Below are 24404 nucleotides of genomic sequence, written 5' to 3' on the forward strand. Positions count from 1 at the left end.
GGAGGGGGTGCTGCAGAAGGGGATAACATTTGAAATGTAAATAAAGAAAATATCCAATAAAAAAAAGGGTTCATTTCTCTTGAGTTCTCTAAGTGAAAGCAAAACTGAAAGGAGCGACAGAGGAGGTCTAGCTCGCTGAGGGAGGGCTGGCCTTCCACTCAGTGCTGGTTGATCCCTAGTACTGACAAAAAGTCTTGTAAAACACAACACAACACAACACAACACAACAAAACAAAACAAAACAGAACAAGTGAATATGAAATTACTGACCTTCATCAGAGAGTTGTCTGCTAGCTTTTATCCTATAGTAAATTTTATTAGACATAACATGGTTAATGGATAATAGGTTTCTGTGTAGACTTTAGAGACAGATCCGGTTGAGTACACAAGAAAATACTTCAAGTTTATCTAGATCCTTGCTTTTGGTAACATCTAGTTCACTGATGCAGTTTACAGGGCGTCAAAGGATTCAAAATGCTTAGAGTCATCAGGTGACTTCATTATCACAGAAGCAGGGTAAACCCAAAACTTCATCAAAATATTTAGTACTTACTATTTCTTAATATTTTAGTGATTATTATTATTATTATTGTTTTTGGTCTTTATGAGACAGGGTTTCTCTGTATAGCCCTGGCTGTCCTGGAAGTCACTTTGTAGACCAGGCTGGCTTCGAACTCGGAAATCCACCTGCCTCTGCCTCCTGAGTGCTGGGATGAAAGTCGTGTGCCACCATGCCTGGCTTAGTGTTAATTTTTTTATACTGTATTTTTAATACAGAACTCAGATAGAGAATTAATAATTATATTAGTAGTTAATATGTTTATGTATCATCTTATATATTTATAATATATATTTATATAGATCTATATAGAAATATATAAACCACATATTGGGCATAATATTTATATGCTTATAAAATAAATTTATATATTATATAATTATGAATAAGGCTACATTGTACTAATAATTAAATAATTAAATTTGAAAAACAGCTAATTTTTTCTGGTGGACAAATGAAGCAAAATAATTACAGTACCATAATGTTTAATTTCCTATACAATTTTCAGGGCTCTAGTAGAAATATCTGAAATACATACCCCTGAAATAAATTTTACTCTTCCTGGGAAGGAATTTTAGCAACAGATTGTAATTGTTTTTCTGTGAAATCTTACATATATGCTTATTTAGAAAACTATTAACTCTCATAGTATGAGATTTTAAGGTGAAACCCACCCCAATGACTAAGTTTTATAGTTATTAGTTATTCCAAGCATTTTAGCTACTTAAAAAAATCTGCACTATGTTCTCAGTTTTTCTGTGCTAACATTGAACTATATGTTTTTTTTTATATATAATTCATTGTTAGATTTCTGTGGTTTTTGATTATTCTGTATTTGAATCAAAGGAAGAAAAAAGGGAAGAACACTGAAAAGAACAATTCCTACTTTTGTGCTCAGCATTGCTGGAGCAATCACCCCAAATGATAAATGTTTCCCGAGTTGAGCACAAATAGCTCTAAATAAATTAAAGTAACACGAATGATTTAAATAAACAGAAGATGAGAATTTTAAATTATATAGTTTAACTGGACAACACTGATAAACATTCAACAACACTTTTAACTCTAAGCTATGGGAACTGTACAACTGAAGAGTTGTATTCCACTCCTGTGGCTCTCTGGCCAAAACAAAGGCAGAGCAAATCATCAACACTCACTGTCAGTCATAGAAATATGCACAGGTTGAACCAGTCACGTCACTGTGCTTTCTCATACACAGCACGCTCACGATTTGAGCTTTGAATGCCTAACACCATTCCTAATACTCTTGTGGTTTTTAGCAAAACAACAGCTACTGAACAAAAAGACGGATTTACCACTACGAAAATTATGTCATTCAACTTTTTGTATCTAAAACTTATAAAGCAAGGAAATCAACCTCAGTCTACTGAGCCCTCTTCACTGCTTCAGAAATTTCCTTTAAAAAAAAAAGAGCTGTTAATTGACAGTTATTAATCCATCACAAAGGGGGACTAGGCAGCATACCCAGCACTAGTAACAAAACGGACAGATGGTTCATAGTGTAATATGATGGGCAGATTTGCCAATAGAATGGAAATCTGTCAGCCAGTCATTCAGTTCTGGGGTAAAGCTCATTGGGCGCGTGAATGCTTAGCAAGCCTGAGGCCACAGATTCAACGCCAGCACTACCCACCCTAGGAAGTTTATGGCAATTAACACAATCCTTATAAGTGCATTCTTTCTCTCATTTTTGCTTAGGTTTTATTTCCCAAGACTCAGGGTAACAGATGGGTAGAATTCATACACATTTTGTTTTATGATCATAGGAGGACTGAATCTCTCTCAGACCGTTTGATGTACTATATGGACATGTGGTTTTGAGTAGTAGGAGGATCGGTTAACACTCTTCTCCAGAGAAGTTTCTTCCAAGGAAGAATAGTGAGAGAAGGGACATTTGAAGGACTGCAGGGTAGGTTGCTGAGAAGGGTGTGAAGCGCAGATGTTCCTCTGAGGGTTGCTTAGCTAAAGCAGCATGAAGGGAAGGTTGCCAGTCTGCCCTTCTTCCCTCCTCTTTACATTTTCTATATGTTCTCCAAAGTCCCATTTCTGTTTCCCACCCTGAGGGACTGCTAGTGCGTTGTGAGAGTTGACTAGTGAGGAAACTCAACAAACACACATAACTCTGGCTTTGGGGGCTGTGGCAGCAGCAGGCAGACAGAAACTCACCAAGGCATACGTGAGGGAGTAATGGGCTATAGATTAGTTGAGGAATGAAAGCAAGAACAGACGGTCATAAGCTTATCCTCAGAGGCCTGGGAAGAAGAGAAAATACACCAAGAGTTGACAGGATGATTCAGGACATACCCAAGTGGAAGATGCTTCTAGTGAGTCAGAACTGACCCAGCAGGGGGTGAAGGGCATCAGCCACCTGATTAAGCAGTGCAAGTGACATTGCACAGGACCTTCAGACTCTTGGAAATGCCAGAATAGGTTCTATTTGAGCAAAGCCCCCACATCCTCCCACTCACCATCCTACAGAAGGATACTGCCTAATGTACATTTGAGCGGAAACGTTCTGTCTTCAATCCTACAGATGTTCCAGCTTCTCCTGTCCCGGAAGAGACGGGGCGAGGGGAAATGATTTGAACTCAATTTATACAGAACAACTCTGTATTCTTGTACGACGGCTCAGATTTCTAAAGATCTGGTTCTTATTATTAACATTGCTAAAGCATTAGAAGACACCAACTGGGGAAGTGCTGGGGAGATTTCACAATTTCTCAGGAATTCATGTTTCCCAATTTACAACTTGAGCCAGAGGCCAGCACTTTTGTTTGGGTCTCTGTGTGTGAAAGTTTGGTAACCGCCAAGTGCTGACTCCTTCCTGAATAGTGTTATTTTGATTACTACACAACATAAGGAACCCGCTCTCATAAAACCTACTGTTTTCACCCCAGTGAAAGGAAGAATATATTTTGCATTTAATCAATGCATAAAGAGATCCAGCCTCTACAGAGAAATACTTCAATCATAGTGATTAAGTCTCAAGGCTGTTTAATGACTTACAGATTTCATACTTGGACTTCAATTCTATGTTGGTTTTTCTGCTAAACTAGTAGTGATCTTACATTCTGTTGCTAGAGAGTAGTAAAAAGTAGTAAAAAAAATTAATCACAGGAGTCATTTATGTGATCATCTAGGATCATTTACCTACATATTTTAAAAAGAGGTCATACTGTTATCTTCTTTTATGTAATAAAACCATATGCGATCATCTCAGAATTTTCTTGAAAAAAAAAAAAACCACTTGCATTCAGAATACTAGAACTAAATGCTCCAATTAGATTTTCTTAGTTTACGTTTGTGTTTTAGTAAATGTTAAGCAAAAATGGAAGTAATGGGATGTATAAAATTGTAAGTATAAATTTAATTCCCCATACCTCTAGATGCATATACTTAAGGTAAACTGACTTAAGCAAATTCATTTAAAAACTAAAATACAGACTACTCCTGATTATTTGTTTCTTAACTAGGTTGGAGTTGACATTTTTGCCTAGGCAAAACTACATTTCATAAGACAAAATTTCCTAATGATTTCTGTGTATTGTAAAATATCATGGTTAGTTCACTCTGAGGTTAAAGGTCAGTTTCATAAACCTATCCATTTCTTGGAAAACTTCTGCCACTACATATATATTCAAGAACTGTTTCATTCATATAGTATATGAAATATCTAAAGGGTAAAATATAGGCTTTTCTATTAATTTTTCATTTTCTATACACCTTTATTTTCATCAAGAATACGTTTCTCAGAGACCATTTTTCTCACGGGTCTATGTGTTATAGCTTAAGTACAAAACAGAAATAATGCTACGTACTATATTCATTTGTAAAACTTAAACTGAGGTGATAAAACCAAGGCTTCTGAAAGGGCAGAAAAGAAACAGTGCTTCTGGTATCCCATGGCATTCTAATTGTGTTAAACACAGCTGCCAACAATATTGCTCGTATTTAACACTTTTGGCTAACAGGTTTCTGAATCTTCTGTACACCAGACAGCGTTCTGCTGCCTCCATTGTGAGTCTTATTTGAAAGAAAATAAATTCACAGAGTCAAATTGCTGCTATGGTCTAAAACTCAGGCCAACTGAGGAATGGTAGCACCGTGTATCAACAAATAGAGGGACTAAAGTGTGTGATGTTGCCTAGCCTCAGTGTGACCTGTACTGGTGCTTCAGCCTTACAGTCCCATCCTAGATGCTCGTTACACACCTCAGAGCAGTCCTCTGATCCAGAGCGAACACTGTGACTGTCTGCTTAACCCCGGGTGACACACAGGATGACCTAGAGAGACTATGTATAATGTAGTGTCTATTGAACCTGGTTGACACTCGGAGAAATCTCTGGATCAAAGGAATTAATTTTTCATTTTCAGTTGATTTTCTCTCACCACAATAAATACACCAACTCTCAAGTATATATATAACCTTGTGTTTAGGTACTTCTGTGTTGTTATAAGGGAAGATGATCAAAGATTTTGGGGAGAACAATGTGCTTTTCCATGCTTCTCTTACTCTTAACGCAATTTTAGTTAAGGGAGTTAGCTAGCATAATAACAATAAAGACCTTAAGAAGGCCCTGAGGCATGAATGAACAATCTTAGGACACATACATACATGTAGCATGATGAACAGACCTGACTAGAACCAGAGCACTATATTTTTATGTGTAAGAAGACAATATGACATCTAATTATTCCTTGGAGCCGTTTATTCTTTCCTAAGACATCTGAAGTCTTTGAATATTCTCAACATGCTGTCAGATCTGAATTCTACAAGAAGTGGCGTTAATCCACAATCTACAATAGACAAAACAGTAAGCCGGAACTCATGGAATAGCTCAACCTTATCTCCACACCAGTTTCTCTAAATGAAAATACCCTTAAATGAGCATAACCCGAAGAGCCTGAGAAACGAACACAAAGAAAGAACAGAAACAACTGGTTTTGTTTGATATAAAAAGTTTCTTACCTCTGTGGAATATAGAACATATGTTGGGGAGGCGGTTTATAAAGGACTCCTTCATACACAGGCCACAGCCCGCTTAAGATTCTGAAGAGAGAGCTTTTCCCACAACCGTTGGGACCAGTTATCAAGAGATGCATCCCTTCTTCCACCTAAGGTCAGAAATAAAATTATACGCTGCGATAGTTAATGAATTATTTCATCTGGTAGCATTTAAAATGATTTAAAAACATTCAATCATACGATAATCTTGGGTAGGAAAGAAAACAAATAAAATATATCAGAATTGGAGCTTCAAGTTTAACTTTGACTATTCTCTGAAGCTAAAAGTAGCATAAAATAATTTCAAAAAAATGAACCTTTTTAGAAAAAATACTGACTCTACAACACTTCAACTGAGATCTTTTAAATCTACACACATATAGAGAAGTTAACTACACATGAAAGAAAAACTAATCATAAGGTTTAAATTAAAATTAGATTTTATTTTACTTATATTACTATGTAATAAAACTTATATAAAATCCAATGCAACTCAAAGTTGAATATACTAAAAAGCACTCCAAGGAGCCAGCTGGGCTCTTAATTTTTATATTAGTGTCTGAAATGCTGTAAAATCACAAAAGCACATAATAAGAGAGAAAATATTATTCTAAGTCTGGTTCATTCACAAATGTTAAAAAAATATGCTTATGAAACCAAGACAGAGGAAAGTGAGGGAATTGTAGTGTAGCATAAACCTAAGGTTGAGACTAAACACATATAGTCAAGTCTCCATATTCAGGACTCCACTTCAGAGGAGTTGGCCAACTGAAAATTGAAAATATGTGAAGAAAAGAAAGGTTGCATCTGTATCAAATATGTACAGAATCTTTTTCTGTATAAAATTGCCCAAGTGAATATTATCAGATTTAGGTGTTGTGGAGCCCATCTCTTACGGAAATTTAGGGAGAATGTATACACATAAAACTGTCACCCTCTCTATATAAGTGGAGATCATATTCATAGATTATTCATTCATAAAACAAATTTACTTATTAATCCCTAATCAGAATCTCTCCTTTATCATTTGTCTTAGTTATCTATTAAATTTAAACAGTTAGACTTCATGACTTTGCATTCTATTTGTTAGGGTGGAGAGGTTGCCTTCCTATCAGACTTGCAGGGCACCACAAGAGCAAGGGACAGGAACTCGGCTTACAAATTTGATTTGTTTTAAAATCAGTGATCCAAGAATTAAGATAAGATGAGACAACAAGAGATAGAAATCTACAGGATGTCTGTCCATGCATTTATTTTTCTATTGGATGGAGGATGTCTATGCATATGCCTTTCCATTGAATGGATATACACCTCCAAGTTTCCAGTGCATTGAAGACACAATGCCAAAAGTCAAAGATAAAGGTGAATTGCTAGTATTCTAGAATGTTCTGGGAGAAGCTGCAAAGGATTCTTCTTCTCTTCCACTAGACATCTTGACAGGAATGATTAATTTGATAGACACCTGAGTATCATACAAAAGAGTTTAGAAGATACATGCCACAGTGAGCAGTACACTCATAAAATATTTTTAAAGTATCGATTCCTATCAGGAGTTTTTTTAGAAATTTAAGACTTTAAAATTGATAACTGAAGACTTTCCCATATTAGTATTTCCCCAACATAATGTCTCAGTAAATTCTGATAATATTTTCTTAACACAACTTCAGTATAGACTGAGTGGGAGGCAAAAGAAAATCTCACACTTTGGATTTTTTCCCCCCGTAAGTTATAAATTTAATTTTGAAGACCAACAAAAGGATGAATATCGTTTCCTTAAAAAGTGTGTATTTCCCAATCGACACTGAAAAAACACAACTTTTAAAAAATCCTACATGAAGGAAATTAAAATTAAAATGCATGTTCTGAAGACAAAAGTAATGGCAAACAGTGTGTTATAACAGTGTTCATCTTCATGGTATGTAAAAAGTCTGTAAGCGTCTCCCACTTGATTATTGCTTATTTTATAAAAGAGACTTAGCTCTGAGTTTTTCTTCAGTGTATAAGGGTTCTACTGAGCCATGGTTAGAAGATGGCAACATTGAAGCTTTGTCATCTATTTATTTAGAAACTAAAGCAATGAGAACCAGTATCATGTTACCTAAACTGAGCAAAACAACAACAAAACTAGAGTTTTGTTACTTGGTTTTTCAGGGTGAGGGCTGAACTCAAGCTTTGCACACCAGGTAAGCACGTTATCCCCTTAGCTACACCCCCTGCTAAATTGCTAAACTATAATAGTATTTGCAACAAGTAGCTAACAGGCACTCATGTCATATCCTAATAATAAAACTATTCTACAGGTTTATAATCAAATAAGAAATCCCGAGTGAACAATTCCTCTTCAATTTATGCACAGGATTTCCCTGTGTTCAATGCATCCCAGCCTCTCTTCTCAACTTCCAGTAAGCCTGTTTGATCACAAATATGTCTCAAATAAGTGAGCCTAGGCTAAGATCGACTCCAAAATCATTAGTATTGTGATGCTCATAAATTTGAATGGGGCCTGATTATGCCTTTGATTAAACATAGCTCGAATGCCTTCATTATAGCTCACACAGTTTCAATCTGAAATGTCTTCCATGGGATTGCGTGTTGGTCACTAAGTCTCCAATTTCTGGTACATTTTGGAAGGTGGCGGAAAGTCTCGGACATGAGTCCTACTTGGAAGAAGTAGGATGTGTGCTTGGGACATACCTTGGCCTAACACAGATTCTCTTTCTGCATTTGCTGCCCAGCTTGCAGTAAGGACCCTCCTTTCATATTGTTCCTGGCAGATGTTCAGCTATGCCTCACTCCCAAAGCCTTGAGATAGCTTAATCCCAAATAAATCTGAACCCAGGAGCCAACTCAATACTTCCTTTCAAGTTGTCTGTGTATTGACACAATGACATAAGTAATACTAAGTTGCTCATGTCATTACTACTACTACTACTACTACTACTACTACTACTACTACTACTACTACTACTATTACTACTACTACTAAGTAACTAACAGCATGTTAGCCATTTTATACTTAGTATAATGTATATATCTCAAGAAGCTTTAAAACCAGGGCCTTGGGTTTACAAAGTGTCTTTGTACTCTTGTTTTATAATTAAGATATGGGATATTAAATACATTATTTTCAACAGAATCAAAAACTAGAGTTGAATCCATGAATCTTCTGATCATTTAAAGTCAAAATTAAAGTTAGAAAACACGTATAAGTAAAACTAAATTTGATAATGGCCTCTGGGGAGTGATAATATTTCAGAAAGCATGTAAAAGTATATAGTACTAGATATTTCTCATCAACCAGTATAAAAAGTTAAAATTCACTCCCAGATAACAAGTTCCTGTGCCCCAGAGCTTTGTTGACTGTCTCTCAGTGTGCTGTAATTTGATTTTCAATCTGACACCGAAGCAGGGGAGATCATGGTTCTCTTTTTACTCTGCTTTCTGAGGGAGTTACTGCTTCTGCAGCTGAGCCACTGTGCATACCTTTCGGATTTCCCCTTTCCACACGCTCCTCTCCGAGCATTTAACATAAGGTACATGAACTCTGAGTTGCTCTCTATTAGTGTGAGGCCAACAATCAGAAGTTTCTTGAATATCATCTTACTTTGAAGTTTAGCCTGGAAGCCACCACTTCGCCCGCTGGTGTAATTATGGGAACATTTTCACAAATGATTCCATGATCCACATCAATAACTGTTCCTATAATCAAGGAACAGTTTAAGTTACAAAGGCTATATCATTATTTCTTTTAATTAGCTGGAAGAATAATACAACAGAATGGGCAAACTCTATTATAAAAGTAATTCACACCGGTAAGTCATAGAAAAAAAATATACATGAAGTCAATTAAATATCTACCTATATAGTTTAATCTATTTAGAAAATCTTTCAGATAAAATAATTTTATAATCAAATAACAATATCTTTATCCTAGTAGATATAACCTATATCTGATATAATTTAGTCACATTGTTTAGAGTTATTCTGTTCCCTTACTTCCTACAAGAGAAAAATATACACTGTCCAAGAAAGGAATCAAGAAACGATATACTTCAGCACACGATAAACACTTAGAAACACAGAGTAATGAGAAGCAATATAGCACTAACACTAATTCTATTTATGAGTTCAAAATTTAAAAGCGGACAGTTCACTCAGCCATGAGTGCTGTCTGCAAACCCATTGCAAACAGTTTCCTGCGAATGTTTCCTGTTTCTTTAGGGCTCCACTATTCATCATTGCAACACCAATTGCAACACTAAACACAGATACTGCTGTTTAAATAGAACTAAATACTAGTTTCCTGTCACGACTAAAAGCTCTTTCCTAAAGAAGAAACCTTTAGTTCTTTTCATAAAATGACAACAACCTGTAATGAACATGTCAAAAATAACTAACAAAACCAAACAAACATAAAACAAAACAAACCCAAAGCCTGAAGTTAATTACCTTTGATGGCCAGGGTGTCGCTGAGGGGTAGTTCCAGGTTACCTCCACGCTTGCTATGGTTTTCAGGTTCCTGAGTGACAGTTCTCTTATAAATGCCTCTCTTCACTTCATCGAAGACCCAGAACATATTGTATACTCTAGCAGTATAACCTGCTAGTTCAGTGATCTAAAATCAACATATAAAGAATAAGTTAATAGAGCCATGATAGACGATTTTTAAAAATATGTGTACTATGTAAACTTCCTGATTTGTTGCTAAAGATTCCACTTTGTTGTATATGACAAATCAAAAACAGAAACAAAACCAATATATCAGATGACTGAAGAGCCTTCTTGGGACAATAAAGGAAGACATTGGTACAAGTGTCATTGGAGTTATAAAACAAAAACATTTATTTACTTTAGTGTTCAAAGGGAAATGAGAAGTGTTTGTAGATTAATGAGTCATGAGGGCCTTTCAGTCACCTTTTTGATTTGGCCTGCTTTATATTTGTTTTTGTTGGTTAGTTTCTTTGTTTTGAGTCGAGAGTCTCACTGTGTAGTTCTGTCTGGCCACATGTTTGCAGAGATCTGCCTGCCCTGTCTCCAAATCCTAGGATTGAAAGCATGCATTGCTACCACCACCTCACCTCTTTTCCCTATCTAAAATAGACCATCAGGCTGTGTATCTGTCCTCAAGGTGGGACATTTGTCTAGCATCCATGAAGCCCTGGGTTCATGCCTCCACGGATATGCATAATTATTCAAAAAACTTGAAACAGAACAATGACACTAGCTCTAATTCTATTTACTAGTTACACTTTCAAAAGCAAACAATTCATTCAGCTATATGTGTTGTCTCTAAATATAACCTGAAGCATTTTTTTTTCCTAAAAACATAAGCAGCATCAACGAGCCTGTGTGTTTAAGGCACATGTGGATATGAATACCGTAAATAGCAGAAAAAAATACTTGCTTTTTCTTATTTAAAAATGAATGTCTCTAATCCAAATATTGCCAAAGTTCCTGTTTGGGCAGAAGACTATATGTGCTAGAGGGCACAGGTTGCGAAAGCGAGCCCTGCGAGAGACGCCTGGATATTCTCAGCCCCACATTCTAGCTTCTTTCCAAGCCGAATGTGATCTAAACGCTCAAGGAAAACTATAAATACATGATTTTTTTTTTAAAGCTAAGATTAAGAGATGCTTCAGTTCACAAAGCTCCACAGAAAGATGCTTTGCTCTGGTCCTGCCAGCTGTCCATCTGGGTCAAGCTCCTGCTGTTTCTCGATTATTCCAGAACAGCTTGCTTTGGGAGAAAAGGGGGGGTGGGGGGGGAGACCTTGAAAGGTGACTTGTCTTATCCATATCATTTGCCTCAGCGAAAGAACTGGGAACCTGACACGTTAATTATGCATGTCCTTACTGTCATATGTAGATTAACCCACGGATGCCGGCAGATGGCCACAGAGCTCTTTGTGCATAAAGCTTAAACTATAACGAATAGGTGTTAGTGTCACAGGCCTTTGACGGAAGGGAAAGCTGTAATTTGACCATTTATTGGTGTATTTTGATGTTATAGCTATCTAAAGGGCGACTTCTGAGATGTTATCAGAAAGAAAGTCTTGAGCTCTTGATTAGAGGCAAAAGGAGGGATGGTTTAACAAAATACAGATATAAAAGGAACTTGGGTGTCTTAGGATTCCCACTGATGTGGTAAAACACCATAACCAAAGGCAACCTGAGGCAGAGAGGGTTTATTTCTTCTTACAACTCAAAGGTCACAGTCTGTCACTGAGGGAAGTCAAGGAAGAAACTCAAGGCAGGAAGTGAAGCGGAGGCCATGAAGGACTGATGTTTACAGCCTTGTTCTCATGGCATGCTCAGTGTACTTTCTTAGACAACTCAGGACCTGCTCAGGAGTAGCAGGTGGCACTAGCCACGCACAGTGGCCTAGGCCTTCCACATCAAGTATTAGCCAGTCTGATACTCCACATAGACTTGCCTACAGGCCAGTCTTATTGGAGGTATTGTTTAAATTAAGTTTCCCTGTTTCCAGTTATGGCCAGCTTTGTGTCAGGTTGACATAAGCCAAGCAGCACATTGGGCAAACATAAGTACTGGCATAGAAAAACAAAAAACAAAAAACAAAGATTACTGAGAGATTCAAAAGGAGCAGGAAGCAATGGGTAAGTAGACTAGGGTAGACACGGGAATGTCTATAAAAGCTAAGAGCATAAGACAGAGTGCTTTGGGACACCAGGGGTTTGTGGTAGAATGTCAAATCCTGAAGGAAGAGGAAACTCTGCTCCCCTGGAGCTAGTAGAGAAGACAATGATTTCTTTGCCTGGCTTAGCAGAGGGCTTCTAAGAGTGCGCCTTCTTAGATCCAAAGCATACAAAGTTAGGAGAAGTAAAGTCATTTTTATCACTGGAGATAATCTAGAATGGTTACGTGGTAGTCCTTCTGTGATGTAACATGTTGAGAAGTGAGGTTGGGGGATGTTTTTGTTCTCTAATTTAATAATAATTTAAAATAATAATAATTATAATAATAATTTCAATATTAAAATGAAGTACATGGAAAAAGTTTCCCCAAAAATAGGTCTCCAGACGATTAAAATTACTCTTTGAATTTTTAAAATATGAGTGCTTTCAATAGCTGGTACTGAACCATTGGGTTTTCTGGTGAAAATTAAAATCCAATTCAATAGATCAGTTCTGTAAGAAACTCAGAAGCTTTGAAACAGGAGCACATTCTGTACGTCAGTCAATTTAAGAGATAAATTTACAATGGTACTCTAGCAATTCATTTGGTTTTATTATCTACCAAATTAATTAATAGAATTTTAGAAATATCTGAATTGCCCAGTCGTTTTGATCTTAACCTAGTGGTAGCTACAGGTATTTTTTTCAATATTCTTTAAAAAAATACTTATTAGCCACATAGCTAAGTATTGGAATGGATGGTGGAAATAGAAAGATGAGTATCACAGCCCCTCTCAGAGAGCTCAGGGTCGGGTTCAGGGGAAAGAACCATGTTGTAGTGATGTGAGAGAGACAGAGAAGCCCATCCAGATGTTTCAAAGATGGGGAGAAGAAGCAGAATCATGTGACTGGTGAGCCTTCATCAATGGAGGATGAACAGAGTTTGCAAGATAGAAAGCTGGTATTATTAACTAACACCCATCGAGGGTTGAAATGCATTGACCTAAATATCCCACATTATGAACTTTCAACACCCTACCAAGTCATTGCTGTCACGACTCCAATTTACAAGAACGGGACCAGGGACACAGACAGGCAAGAAGTTTGAGGAGACCATGAGATTTTTAAAGGATGGAGTCTGAATGTAGATGAAGCCTGGGCCCTCGAGGCCACACAAGAGCAATTGTTTTTCTCTTCATTTAAAAGAAAGAAAAGTCATACTTGTAAGCATGAATAAGAAACACCTCACTTCAGAGTTGCTTCCCTTGACATCAGTTATACACTTGGCAGTTTTGAGGAGGCAAGGGGGGGGGGGGGAGAAACCTACTTCTAAAATTGCTGTGCATATTTCATAATTTACACTTTGCTTTATTTTCAGATGTATTCATATTTTAAGCAAATACGCCAGAAATTAGAATACCTCTTTGTATGAAGACATAATCCTTTCAATTGCATCAGCTCCAGAGGCCAGTAAGTTCCGGGCAGTGGTGAAGGCCTCTGTCCGATCGCTAACCATAGCCTGCTTTGGACCATCCTCCAGATCTATGAGAAAAATCACAGAACTGTTGAGTCTTTTTTCCCCAAGTACCTGTCTTATTTAATATCAATTAAATGATGACTAAAATAATAACATTTTATAACTATCAGCAATTTCCTAGATCTATACTTAATTATTATATTATTAAATATAATAAATACCACATGTGCGTTGGCTTTTATTAGAACTTTCCTTTTACAGTGTATTTTTAGAACAATAGTTAGCACAAATAAATCTATCAGGTTATTCTCTTCCAGCTTCCTTTCCACTTTTCCTGTATCCACCCTCCTGCTAACTATTACAACTGTGTAACAACCTCAGTGTTACAGTGTGACAGTCTCAGAGAAAGTCCTCACTTGAGGGGGCTGCAACAGTGACCCAGTAACGTGCCCTCTGTGTGGGTGTGAGGACCCAAGTGTGGACTTTCTGTACCCCTACTGTTTAAAAGAACTCTGGACATGGTGCTCACTTTAGCATTGGAGGAATAGGAGGGTCTCTGGAGCAAACTCGCCGGCCAGCAAAAATCAATGAGTCTCAGGGTTTAAAAGAAGAAGAAAGGTGGGGGAAGAGGTTGCTGTTGAGATAGCTCAGAGGGTAAAGTCACTTGCTACCAAGCCTAATTCCTGTGTTTGAGCCCCAGAACCAACTCCCAAAAGCTGTCTTCTTACCTCCACATGCATGATGTGGTATATAATTGCCTGCATTCATAAATACACAGTGACACACACAGTAATAAATGTATGTATACGCATACGATATTTTTAAATGATAAAATCTATTATTTTAAAAATTAAAAGTAAATAAACTAATAGTGGAGAGTTATCTCAAGAGATGCCCGACGTTGACTTCTGGTCTTCATACACATGTACCAATGTGCACACATGCACTCAGATGCACATATGCACAGGCTCGTTCAAACACATATATACACCGTATGCCCACACACTTACAGCAACCTATTAACAAGAGTACAAAAATATATGGCGTGGTTTCTTTAACATATCTGGCCCTCATAATTTTGATATTTTTCTCCTTTCCCAAACATTCATCATTCTTTAGCTCTTAAAGCCCTTCTCTGTCAGCCCTTTGGAATTTACACATTTGATTCTTCTCACGCCGTAGTCCAAACTGACATAGCCTTGTGATCCTCAGCTTCACCCTCCTGGGTACCAGGGTTACAGGGGTAGCACATGCTTGACACTACTTTCAAAATACATTTAAATGCAAAGTGAGATGCACTTAACAAAAAGAGAAGGCCTATGGGATTCTCAACCAGCTACCAAAATAGTGAGTTCCGCCTGAGCTCAAACTAAGAAAAGGCTTGGGTTTTCACCATCTGGCTAACCTGAATGCTGGATTTTCTGAATGTGGGTTAAAAGGGGTTTACCTTTCACTGGTAACCTCGGTCAAGAAAGAAACAATTACACAGAGGGATAAAGGTTGATATGAAATTATAGCTTCCATGTTGCCTTGGCAGATTAATGCCTTCTGGGTTTTCTCCATGCTTTGGGCAACAAAATAAGAAGTATCTTGCCACAGTGTGTAACTTTTAAACTGCCCTGTTCTTTTGTAGGCATCATGGAAGAAGGTGCCAGTAACGTTAGTCCTGCAGGTAGCCGTCAACTGCCTGACCTCTCGATAAGGCCAGATTGCTTAGTGTCACATATGAATCCGTGACCTAAACTGCTCACCTGTTCATTTCTCAGCACGACTTGACTCTCTGGTGAAGAACAAAGTCACCATTAACATGTTTCCCTCTGTAATCTGTCTTTCTCTTAGTACAGAGAAAGGGATACGTAGCCTTAAAGTGATAAACAGAAGAATAATCAAATACTTGTATGTTTCCCTTTCAGTGACTGGCTCATCAGTTCCTCCTGTTAGTTTACAGAGCTAGTTTTAATATGGTGACTGTGGACCAGGAGGAAAGGCAGCAGTATGCCAGGAGTTACATAGTGGCTCCCATCCCTGCAGCTCCTATGTGAAGTTAGACAATCCAGGACCTCTAGATTAGAGCCACGGAGGCCCTCTTCTGAAGGGAAAACCAGCATGCTTCTAGAAGTAATTTGTGTTTTAAATATAAGTAGTCTATCCTAACATTCATTTGACATTGTAAAGGAGTAGCCCAGTACAATCTGCAACAGAGCAGCTTATCTTTTTCTCCCATGGATAAAAATCATACAGATTCTTTCTCCAAACCCAGTGATTCTCAACCTTCTTAATGTTGGGACCCTTGAACACAGTTCTTCATGTTGTGGTGACCCTCGAGCAGAAAATTATATTCGTTGCTACTACTGTCATTTTGATGCTGTTACGAATTGTAATGTAAATATTGGATTTGCAGGGTGTTGGATAGGTGACCACTGTGAAAGGTCATTCAGGTCCCAAAGGGGTCGTGTTGAGAACCACTGACCCAAACAGTTCCTACTTCTGACTTCCTAGTTCCTTGCCCCTTTCAACAACAGTAATGATACCAGCAAATGGCCGTTAACCACTCCATAGGAGCAGGCGCCATACTGAGCTTAGCATTGATCCTCAGGACAATCCTGCTAATGTCCCCTATTTTGGATAGGACGGATTTGTATCCCAGAAAAGAAGAATGACCTTCTCAGGGTCACTTGTAAGCAGAACTGCACTCTCTTTCCAGAGCCCACAGGCTGGGAATATAATAAACACTGACAAGAGCCCACACTTGCCTTTCTACTACTCACAAAGTGCTATCTCAAAGCATACCTGTACATTAAAACTTCACAGCAGCTCTGAATGATACGTACCATTATCCACACAGTTAAGTAAACTAAGGCCTATACATTTACATAGTCCCCTCAGAGCTTGGCGAACTATTCCATCAGGACAAGGTTTCCCCTCCACTCTTTCTATCCCCATCCCAAACCCATTTCTCCCTCGACATTATTTATCCTCTTTTTCTCTTTGCTACTCTGTCTCATACTTTGAAACTTTTATTATATATTTTTAACTATGTATGTATGTATGTATGTATGTATGTATGTATGTATGTATGAATGTATGTATGTATGTGGGGGCAGGCAGGTCTGTGCCTGTGAGGAGAGACGCTGCCAAAGCAGACCAGAAAAGGAACCTTGCAACTAGGGATACAAACACCTGTGAGCTACTCAACAGAGGTGTTGGGAACTAATCCCCAGTTCCCTGTAAGCAGTAAGGGCTCTTAACCACTGGGCAGTGTCTCAGCCATTGATTCACTCACTAACCCCCCTCAGCCTCCCTTCCCCCCCATCCCCTACCACTTTCTTATGCTTTGAAATATAGTATCATGCAATTATTTTATCTGTAACACAAGAGGCAACTAAGTGATTAAGTTTAAATTATGTATATTTTCTGAGACAGGACCTTTTCTACATAGCTCTAGTAGTCCTGAAACTCGCTTTGTAGATTCAGGATGTTCCAGAAATCCACCTGACTCTCCCTCCAGAGTGCTGGGATTAAAGGCTTGCACCACCAGACCTGGCCTTAAATTAAAATTTAAGACTAGATTAGAGAATATGGCATATAATTCCTAGGCCTGAAACCTGAAACTGATCTCAGTATATGAAAAAAAAGAATCATTTTCACTGAGTGAAATGGTATTGTCACTTGGGGAGGTCACCAGGAGTCAGATATATTTAGTAGCCTGAGCACATGGTCACACACAGCAACTTTCAGTTCTACAGACTTTGAAACATTCTCAAGTATCCTTCCGCAGATGGGTCCTTTTGTCTTCCGTGGGGCGCTTCAGTTGCCCACATCTGCAAGACGTTGTTTGGAACGATACTTTGTCTCACTTCCAGTGGAATCATCAGATGTTCTCCCCGGCCCCTCACCCCCCAAGCTGGTAATATCAGTGTTTGTAGGATTTATTTTTAGACACCTCATTACCTCTTGGTAATTGAGCTAGTTAGTTTCATGGTGTACATGTTTACTTCTTACTAACCTCTGTGGGGTTAATTTGTCGCCATTAATAGCTACTTTTTTTTTCTATTCTGTGTGGATTACACCAGGGGTTTCTAATAAGACCAGACACTGCCAACGACATTGTAGTATAATCTTGTGGGCATTGTATCTAATGTAGATTAGATATGGGACCTTTTGATGAATGTTATTAGTTTAAGAAATAGTTTTTTAATTTATATTTTGCCAAATTTCCTAGCAAATCTTAAGGGTGTGCATTTTTCAGTAGTTTCTTCTCCTTCTTGTTTTTTCCTTTTTTTTTTTTTTCTGTAAAAATTCCTTTGGAAAAGTAGTTCTTTCTTTTCAAAAGGATTTTGTCATGAATACTATTACTAAGAGTATCTTTTACAATAGAAATTTCAAATGATTTCTTGGTAAATGTGAACACATAAATCCAGATAAAATTCAATTTCCACAGTTCCTATTTGGCAGTTTACTTGTGGAGTATATTCGTTATGTGGGTAGTGCCCTCCACGAAGAAGCACTGACAGGTCACAGTTCCCCTAAATGAATATATTTAACTTAATAATGACTCAAATAGACATTTTAAAAATAAAAATGAACTAAACCACTGAAGTAACTTTAAAAACATTACATTTTCATGTGTTTTTATTATTACCTTAAGCAATAGGCATTAAGATTTAACTGGAAACAACTATAAAAGACTCGAAATTCTCCTACATTATTCTAAGTGTTGTCTTCAGTTTTCTAACAACAGCTACCACAAGTCAGGCACAACAGCTCTGTCCTTCAGAAGCATCTCTGTGCTATGTCTCAAAACTCCCTCTGAGGTAGCCTTTCCTGTTTTACTTTTCCAGAAGAGGGACCCAAGGCTTGTTTGACGTGACTAAGAGGGCCTCAGTAGGAATCACTGGGGCCAAGTGTGAAATCAAACTCTGTTTCTCTCAAAAGTCTGCTTTTGGCTCACTCCTAAATTTTTGATCAAGTAGTTTCTAAAGACGGGGTGATATTTGATTTTTGGAGAACAGAAAATCCTTCTTCATCAGTTACAGCCATTCTTTCTTATCTGTGGGGAAATGGGGAGACTGGTTGAGGGACCCTAAAGAGTCTGAGATCTACCTATGCCAAGTTGCTTAGAGAAATCACTGGAGTGATTACAGGGTTTATATTATCCCGTGTTCTTTAAATATCTCCAGGTTATCTGCAATACTTCATGTGTTGCAAAGGCTATGGGAACAGTTGCTACAGTGAGCTCTGTAGAGAATAAAAGGTATGTGTTGATCACGGACAGATTTTTCTCTGTTTTTGCTTTAGACTCCGTTTTCTGCTCTGTGCTTGGCTGAATTCTCGAATATGAACCACCTATGAAAGCTGAACTCTAACTGTAACCCCTTCATTCCTGCCAGTAAAGACTCAAGCCTTCACACAGAGAGAGCACCATGACATTGTCTCTCTTGCCCTTACCTTTCTTAGTTATACCCAAAGGGGGGGGTGGATGTTGGTAAAAACTGTAGAGACAGGGATAGGATCGAATTAGGTAACTGCATCTTGATGAGTCCCGTCCCCTAAACATCACCAAACCATGTAATGGGGAGATGTCTATATTACTACAAATAGAGGAGAACCCATCCGCATGATTACATGCACTCTGAAATAGCATTTCTGCTTATCTAAAATAGCCAATCAGCTTTCAAATCACAAATCAGGACAAATTCCGTTTATATTAAGCATATAAGGAAACTTATATGCTTAATTCTCTGGGATGTTAAGAACAAACCATGAGGTATGCCTATGTCATATTCTTTCTGAAAATACTGATCTGATTTGTGATTAAATGTAAACTGAAAAGTCATTGAGCAGTATAATTGAAATTGCTCCAGGTAGACTTCTAGAGATACTATGTCACAGACCTTCGTGGTAAGGTCCCTTGAGCTACCTGTTGCTTCTTTCATACTGGTGGTCTGAGTATTGAACGTTAAAACCTGTCACTGTTTCTGAGTACAAGTAACAACAGAGACTGGCTGTCTACACAGTAACACATGGGACATGCAATGACATCTTCAAGAGAAACAATGTTAAGCATCTATTTAAGATTAAACATGGATGTTATTACCACCATCTGCAAAGCCCGTTGCAGTGATAATGGGTATAGCCACCATAATTAGTCCACAGCTGCTCCACACATACTTCATCAAGAATTGTTCTATCATGATGTACCATAAACGTTTGGATAAAATCAGGTTCATCTGGTAAGCTAAAGCCTTGTAACATTTCTGCAGCTGCTTCATTTCTACCTAAAAAGGGGGAAAAAAAGGATAAGAATAAATCCAGCATGAGCTATGGAAATAAACAGTGGCATCGCGTAAGATTCTCTTCCATGTTGTAGATATATTATTTTGCTGTTTTTAGTATAGCCATTGTTGATACATTTCTACAACTAATACATGTAACTAGACACCAGAATTAGTCATAATTTAGTATTACTTATGAAAACATGTTATCTGGTACATGTAATATTGTTTGAAATACACATGAGTGAGACAGGAGCCTAGCTCAGTGTCAGAACGCTACCCATTGCTAGCATAATAAGGCATTGGGTATACTTCTCAACAGTTAGAGAGAAAGAAAGAGAGGGAGGGAGAAAGAGGGAGAGAAAGGGAGGGAGGGAAAAACTTATACTTTTAAAATTTTAAAATTTAAGATGTTAAAATTAAATAATATTTTATGACGATACAAGTAAGCCTTGTTAAACCCATATCACTCTTGAGAACACCAAAAATAACCAAAACCAAACACAACGTGTATAATTATACTGTTTTGAACTGGCTTAGTTTCCCAGATTTTGTCTTTTGAATGAAGAATCTACTAATTTACACTGAGCTCAATGTTTCAAACAAACAAACAAAAAAAATAAATAAATAAATCAGGACACGGCACACATAGCAAATACCAAGTAGGAATAGAGGTCCTAAATTAGTTTAGATTTTTTTTCCTTCGGATTGCTTCTGTGATTGAGAAAGAAACAATGATAATTCTTGATGCTTTAAAGGGAACGCCATTCTGCTTGGAAATTAAAATATATTTAAAAATACTCCTCTCTATCTTGCCAAACCATTGGTATTGTATTTCAGATGTCCTCACCCCCAATTTATACCATACTCAACATTGTGAAGCCACTATAAGACACTACGATTTTACATAACTGGGCTAATTATTCGACTGTTGAAGATCGGTACCATTTAAAAATAGCACCGCGGTGCTCCTTCCTACTCCTGTCCTCGCTAATCTTAGTTTTTACTCCTCTCCTAGGCAAAATTTAATTATCTCTGTCAAAATTATGTCCTCAGCCAAAGTTAAAAGTAAAGGCCATTTCGTGAGACACTCCTCTACATTTCCTCATCTGCACACCACTCTCATTGATCAGTCTTGCAAAAGTGTCTGAACTGTTTTTTTCTTTGAAAGCAGTTCTCGCCCCCTCCCCATCCCCCAACACAAAAGAACGACAAAGGATACTCCAACATCTCCCTCTCAATCCAAAGAAGTTTACTCTCAGTTCCTAAAAGTGCATGGACTTCACAATGTGCAGAACCCTTCACCAAGTTAGTACTTAAGTTTTAAGAAAAAGCCTTTGAGCTCATTCATTACAGTCACACTAGAGTAACAGAGGCTATGAAGACCGCTTACTTAAAAAAGAATAGACATTTTATTCTCATGAAACTTCAGAGAAGTTTGGACTCTTTCATTCTCTCCTGGCTGGCGATTTAAAGGGCTCATGTATTTTAGCATGATTTAGCTACGGGGACGGCGGGTGGGGGTGGAGCGGGGGGCACGGGGACTGTAAAATGCTCAGAAAGTGGGTCTGTCAACAAGACAACAGATGGTATCTGGCAGTGCAGTGGCTGCCTGAACAGTCTCACATTTCACCCGTTGCTTTAATGCCTGTCTTACCTTATGTCCTCTGTAGAAGGCAATTTCTTCTACATTGGCTATGATTCGGGAGTGGACATACCGCAGGTAGCCTTTCCTGTGGGCTTCTTCAGCCACCAGCGAACCAAATTTGGGCGAGCAAGCTTTCAGTACTTTAGCAGTGGCATACACGACAAGTCCTGCTAACAGGGTGGGCCCTATAGGGCTTGCTCCTCTGGATGTAGCTGTCCGGATGAGAGTATAGGAGGTTAGAATGACATCTAAAATAGGTTTGGTAAGGTTGGAATACAGGTGAGCCACAGATTGCGAGAACATCATAATGTCTTCGGTAAGAGACTGGTCAGGGTTTGCCAGCCTCCCATCCATATTTATCACCTTATAATAAGTCTGATTTGCGAAATAGGTCTCATAGGCATGGTCTACTAAGCGAGTTCTAAAGGCCAATGCCAGTTTGCATTCCAGGTACCTGATAGCACTGTTGACAAAGGTAGCAGGGATAGCAATCATAAGCCACTTGATTAATTTGATGATGAAAGTCCGAGGCTTCTTTTCCACGATGCTTTTCACGATTTTCCCATCCAGACCAGCCACATAAATAGAGAGAAATGTTCTTGAGATTAGAGCCACCGAGTGGAGGCAGAGCCACCCCGTTTCAGTGGTCACAAGTTTTGGAAAGAGGATTTTCCGAAGTTCTAGTAGCTGTTTGAAAAAAGCTGCATTTAGTCCCGGCGCAGGTTTTTTACAGATGATCTCCGTGCAATGCAGTATTTCTCTGTTCTCTGCAGGCGAGTAAGCTTCTGCTTTTGCCTTCCTGTGGCCAGGCTGCTTTAAACGCTTGCCAATGATGGGATAGAGGGTTTTCAGAGCATATGCCGCAGCCACCAGGCAGGCAGCCCTTTTAGCAGCACCGGATCTGGTCCATTTCACCCGATAGGCTGCTGCATTTAGCATGTGTATCATTTTTCCAGCTACACAAATGGGTTTCTTTGAAAAGAATTCGTTTTAAAAGCTCATGCTCCGCGGAAAGCCCAGCAAAGGTTTCAGAAGACCCCACAGCCTCCCATGCTCTGCAGCTTGTCTCCTTTACTCTTATTTTGTTCTTCAGTGACGGATGCAGCAAAGCACAAACTCCACCGCATCCTCCGGGGGCGAGTCCCTCAGCAGCCAGAGCTGGCCAGGCTCCACCCACAGGCGTCTCATTGGCTGCGTGGGCGGTGAGACCCTGGACTCCTGGCCTCTTCCCTTTGAACCTTAAAAACGAAGAGAGAGCCAAAACAAATCCTATACTTAAACAGGAGTTCAGAGAGTTAAATATCTATTTCTGGAGAGGTCGAATGAGGTCAGCTGCTGGAGAACAAACCTTCCCTTAGAGCTACTGAGCATGCTCAGCGGCACTTAGAAACCCTCAGAAGTTTCAGAATATACATCCCGTCTCTAAGATTTCTACAAAGGGGAAGGCAGAGGGAAGGAAGGATTGCAGCAGCTTTAATGAGCCCAGAGAGAAAGAAACAGCGAGAGGAGGGAGGAGCCTCAAGAGGATTAACGGAACCGGCCCAGGGAAAGGAGTCAGACAAGAGAGTGATAACAGCGAGAGGCATAAGACAAAATAGCAAACATGTATCCTTGAGAATGTTTTGTTCAGAAGATGTTGTCCCCCCCCCCCCTCACTCCCGCCCTTCGCCCTTGTTTCGACTCTCCCCAGATATTCACAGAAACTATTAGATTGGCTGCTATTGTAAATAAGCTGGAGGCGAGCTTGGGTATTACAGAAAACAGTCACTCAGAGCTACACCCAGAGTTCTTCCCCAAGATCCCTTGGTACTAACTTGTCCTGATAATAAAGTTCTTTCTGCTCCACGATTATGTTTAGCAATGTTATCTGACACATTAATATTTGCTTACGAAGTGACTTAAAAATCTCCCTTGTGTTTTGTTTGTTTGTTTGTTTGTTTTTGTTTGGAGGTAATTTAAGAATTTTATCAGCTGGGAAATCGAACTGGGATCCTATGATGGAAAACAATTTTTAGGAAGCATTTCTTCAAGACTTTTTTTTTTTTTCTTCATGTTTTTCTTTAGGCTCAGAGATAATCTGCTGGCTTCTTCCTATGAACATTTTTGCTGTTTGACAACAATCAAGAAAGTTTAAAAATTATTCACATTCCCAGTGGAAGGCATAAGGATCAATAGTCAAGCAAAACTTTGTATAATTTTTAATAAATTGAAGGTCTTTTTTTGAAGGCAAGGCAAAGGTGATTTTGCATGATAGAGCCTTTCTCTGCTCCTCTCTTCTGTCTTTCCAACGACTGGCTTATCCTGAAGGTGTGCATTTAAGCCAGAGCCCAGCACAGTTAGGTAGAACGGCTTATTTTAACCTGCTAGTGTTATTTGACCCTTAAGCTAAGCATCATTTTATACTTGGGCCTTATTATGCACAGACTCTCCCTTTTGATCCTCCATAGTAGTTCCAGGGCAGGAGTGCACTTTGACACCCCCACATCTGTCCTGATTTAAAGAAGTGAAAGATAGCTACATGGTGATTGTCACATCACAACGGGTCACTTGTGTGTTCGTTACTAGTCCTCTCTGTGCTTCAGCTTTGCCTTCTATCTGTAAAATGGAAACGATGCTATTCTGGGAAGTGGGTGTAGACATTAAATAAAATAGTCAGTTGTTTAAAAAAAAACATTGTATATAGAAGTCTGCAAACCTCCCTGCTAGAATATGTGCCCCAATGTCTTGTGATCGTTATTGTTCATTAGACATGAGTCAAAGAATTGCCTTTACCAAGAATGATTTT

The 24404-nt window shown here is 38.5% G+C and overlaps 1 protein-coding gene across 2 annotated transcripts in view; it reads right to left on the reverse strand.

The window, feature by feature from the left end:
- The window catches only part of Abcd2 (ATP-binding cassette, sub-family D (ALD), member 2), a 46137-nt gene extending 23171 nt beyond the window's left edge, over window positions 1-22966 (reverse strand). The window contains exons 1-6 of one of the 2 annotated variants that reach the window (NM_001358967.1): window positions 21629-22966; window positions 19797-19974; window positions 13640-13761; window positions 10035-10200; window positions 9190-9284; window positions 5550-5695 (exon numbers count right to left, since the gene is read on the reverse strand). In NM_001358967.1, the coding sequence (NP_001345896.1) occupies window positions 5550-5695; window positions 9190-9284; window positions 10035-10200; window positions 13640-13761; window positions 19797-19974; window positions 21629-22567 (1646 nt within the window). In that variant the 5' untranslated portion in view covers window positions 22568-22966. Of the gene's footprint in view, window positions 1-5549; window positions 5696-9189; window positions 9285-10034; window positions 10201-13639; window positions 13762-19793; window positions 19975-21628 lie in introns of both variants that reach the window. The other variant, NM_011994.3, reaches the window with a different exon arrangement.
- Window positions 22967-24404: the final 1438 nt, after the last annotated feature.

The sequence above is a fragment of the Mus musculus genome, chromosome 15 (genome assembly GCF_000001635.26).
Source record: "Mus musculus strain C57BL/6J chromosome 15, GRCm38.p6 C57BL/6J".
Classification (NCBI taxonomy): Eukaryota; Metazoa; Chordata; class Mammalia; order Rodentia; family Muridae; genus Mus; species Mus musculus.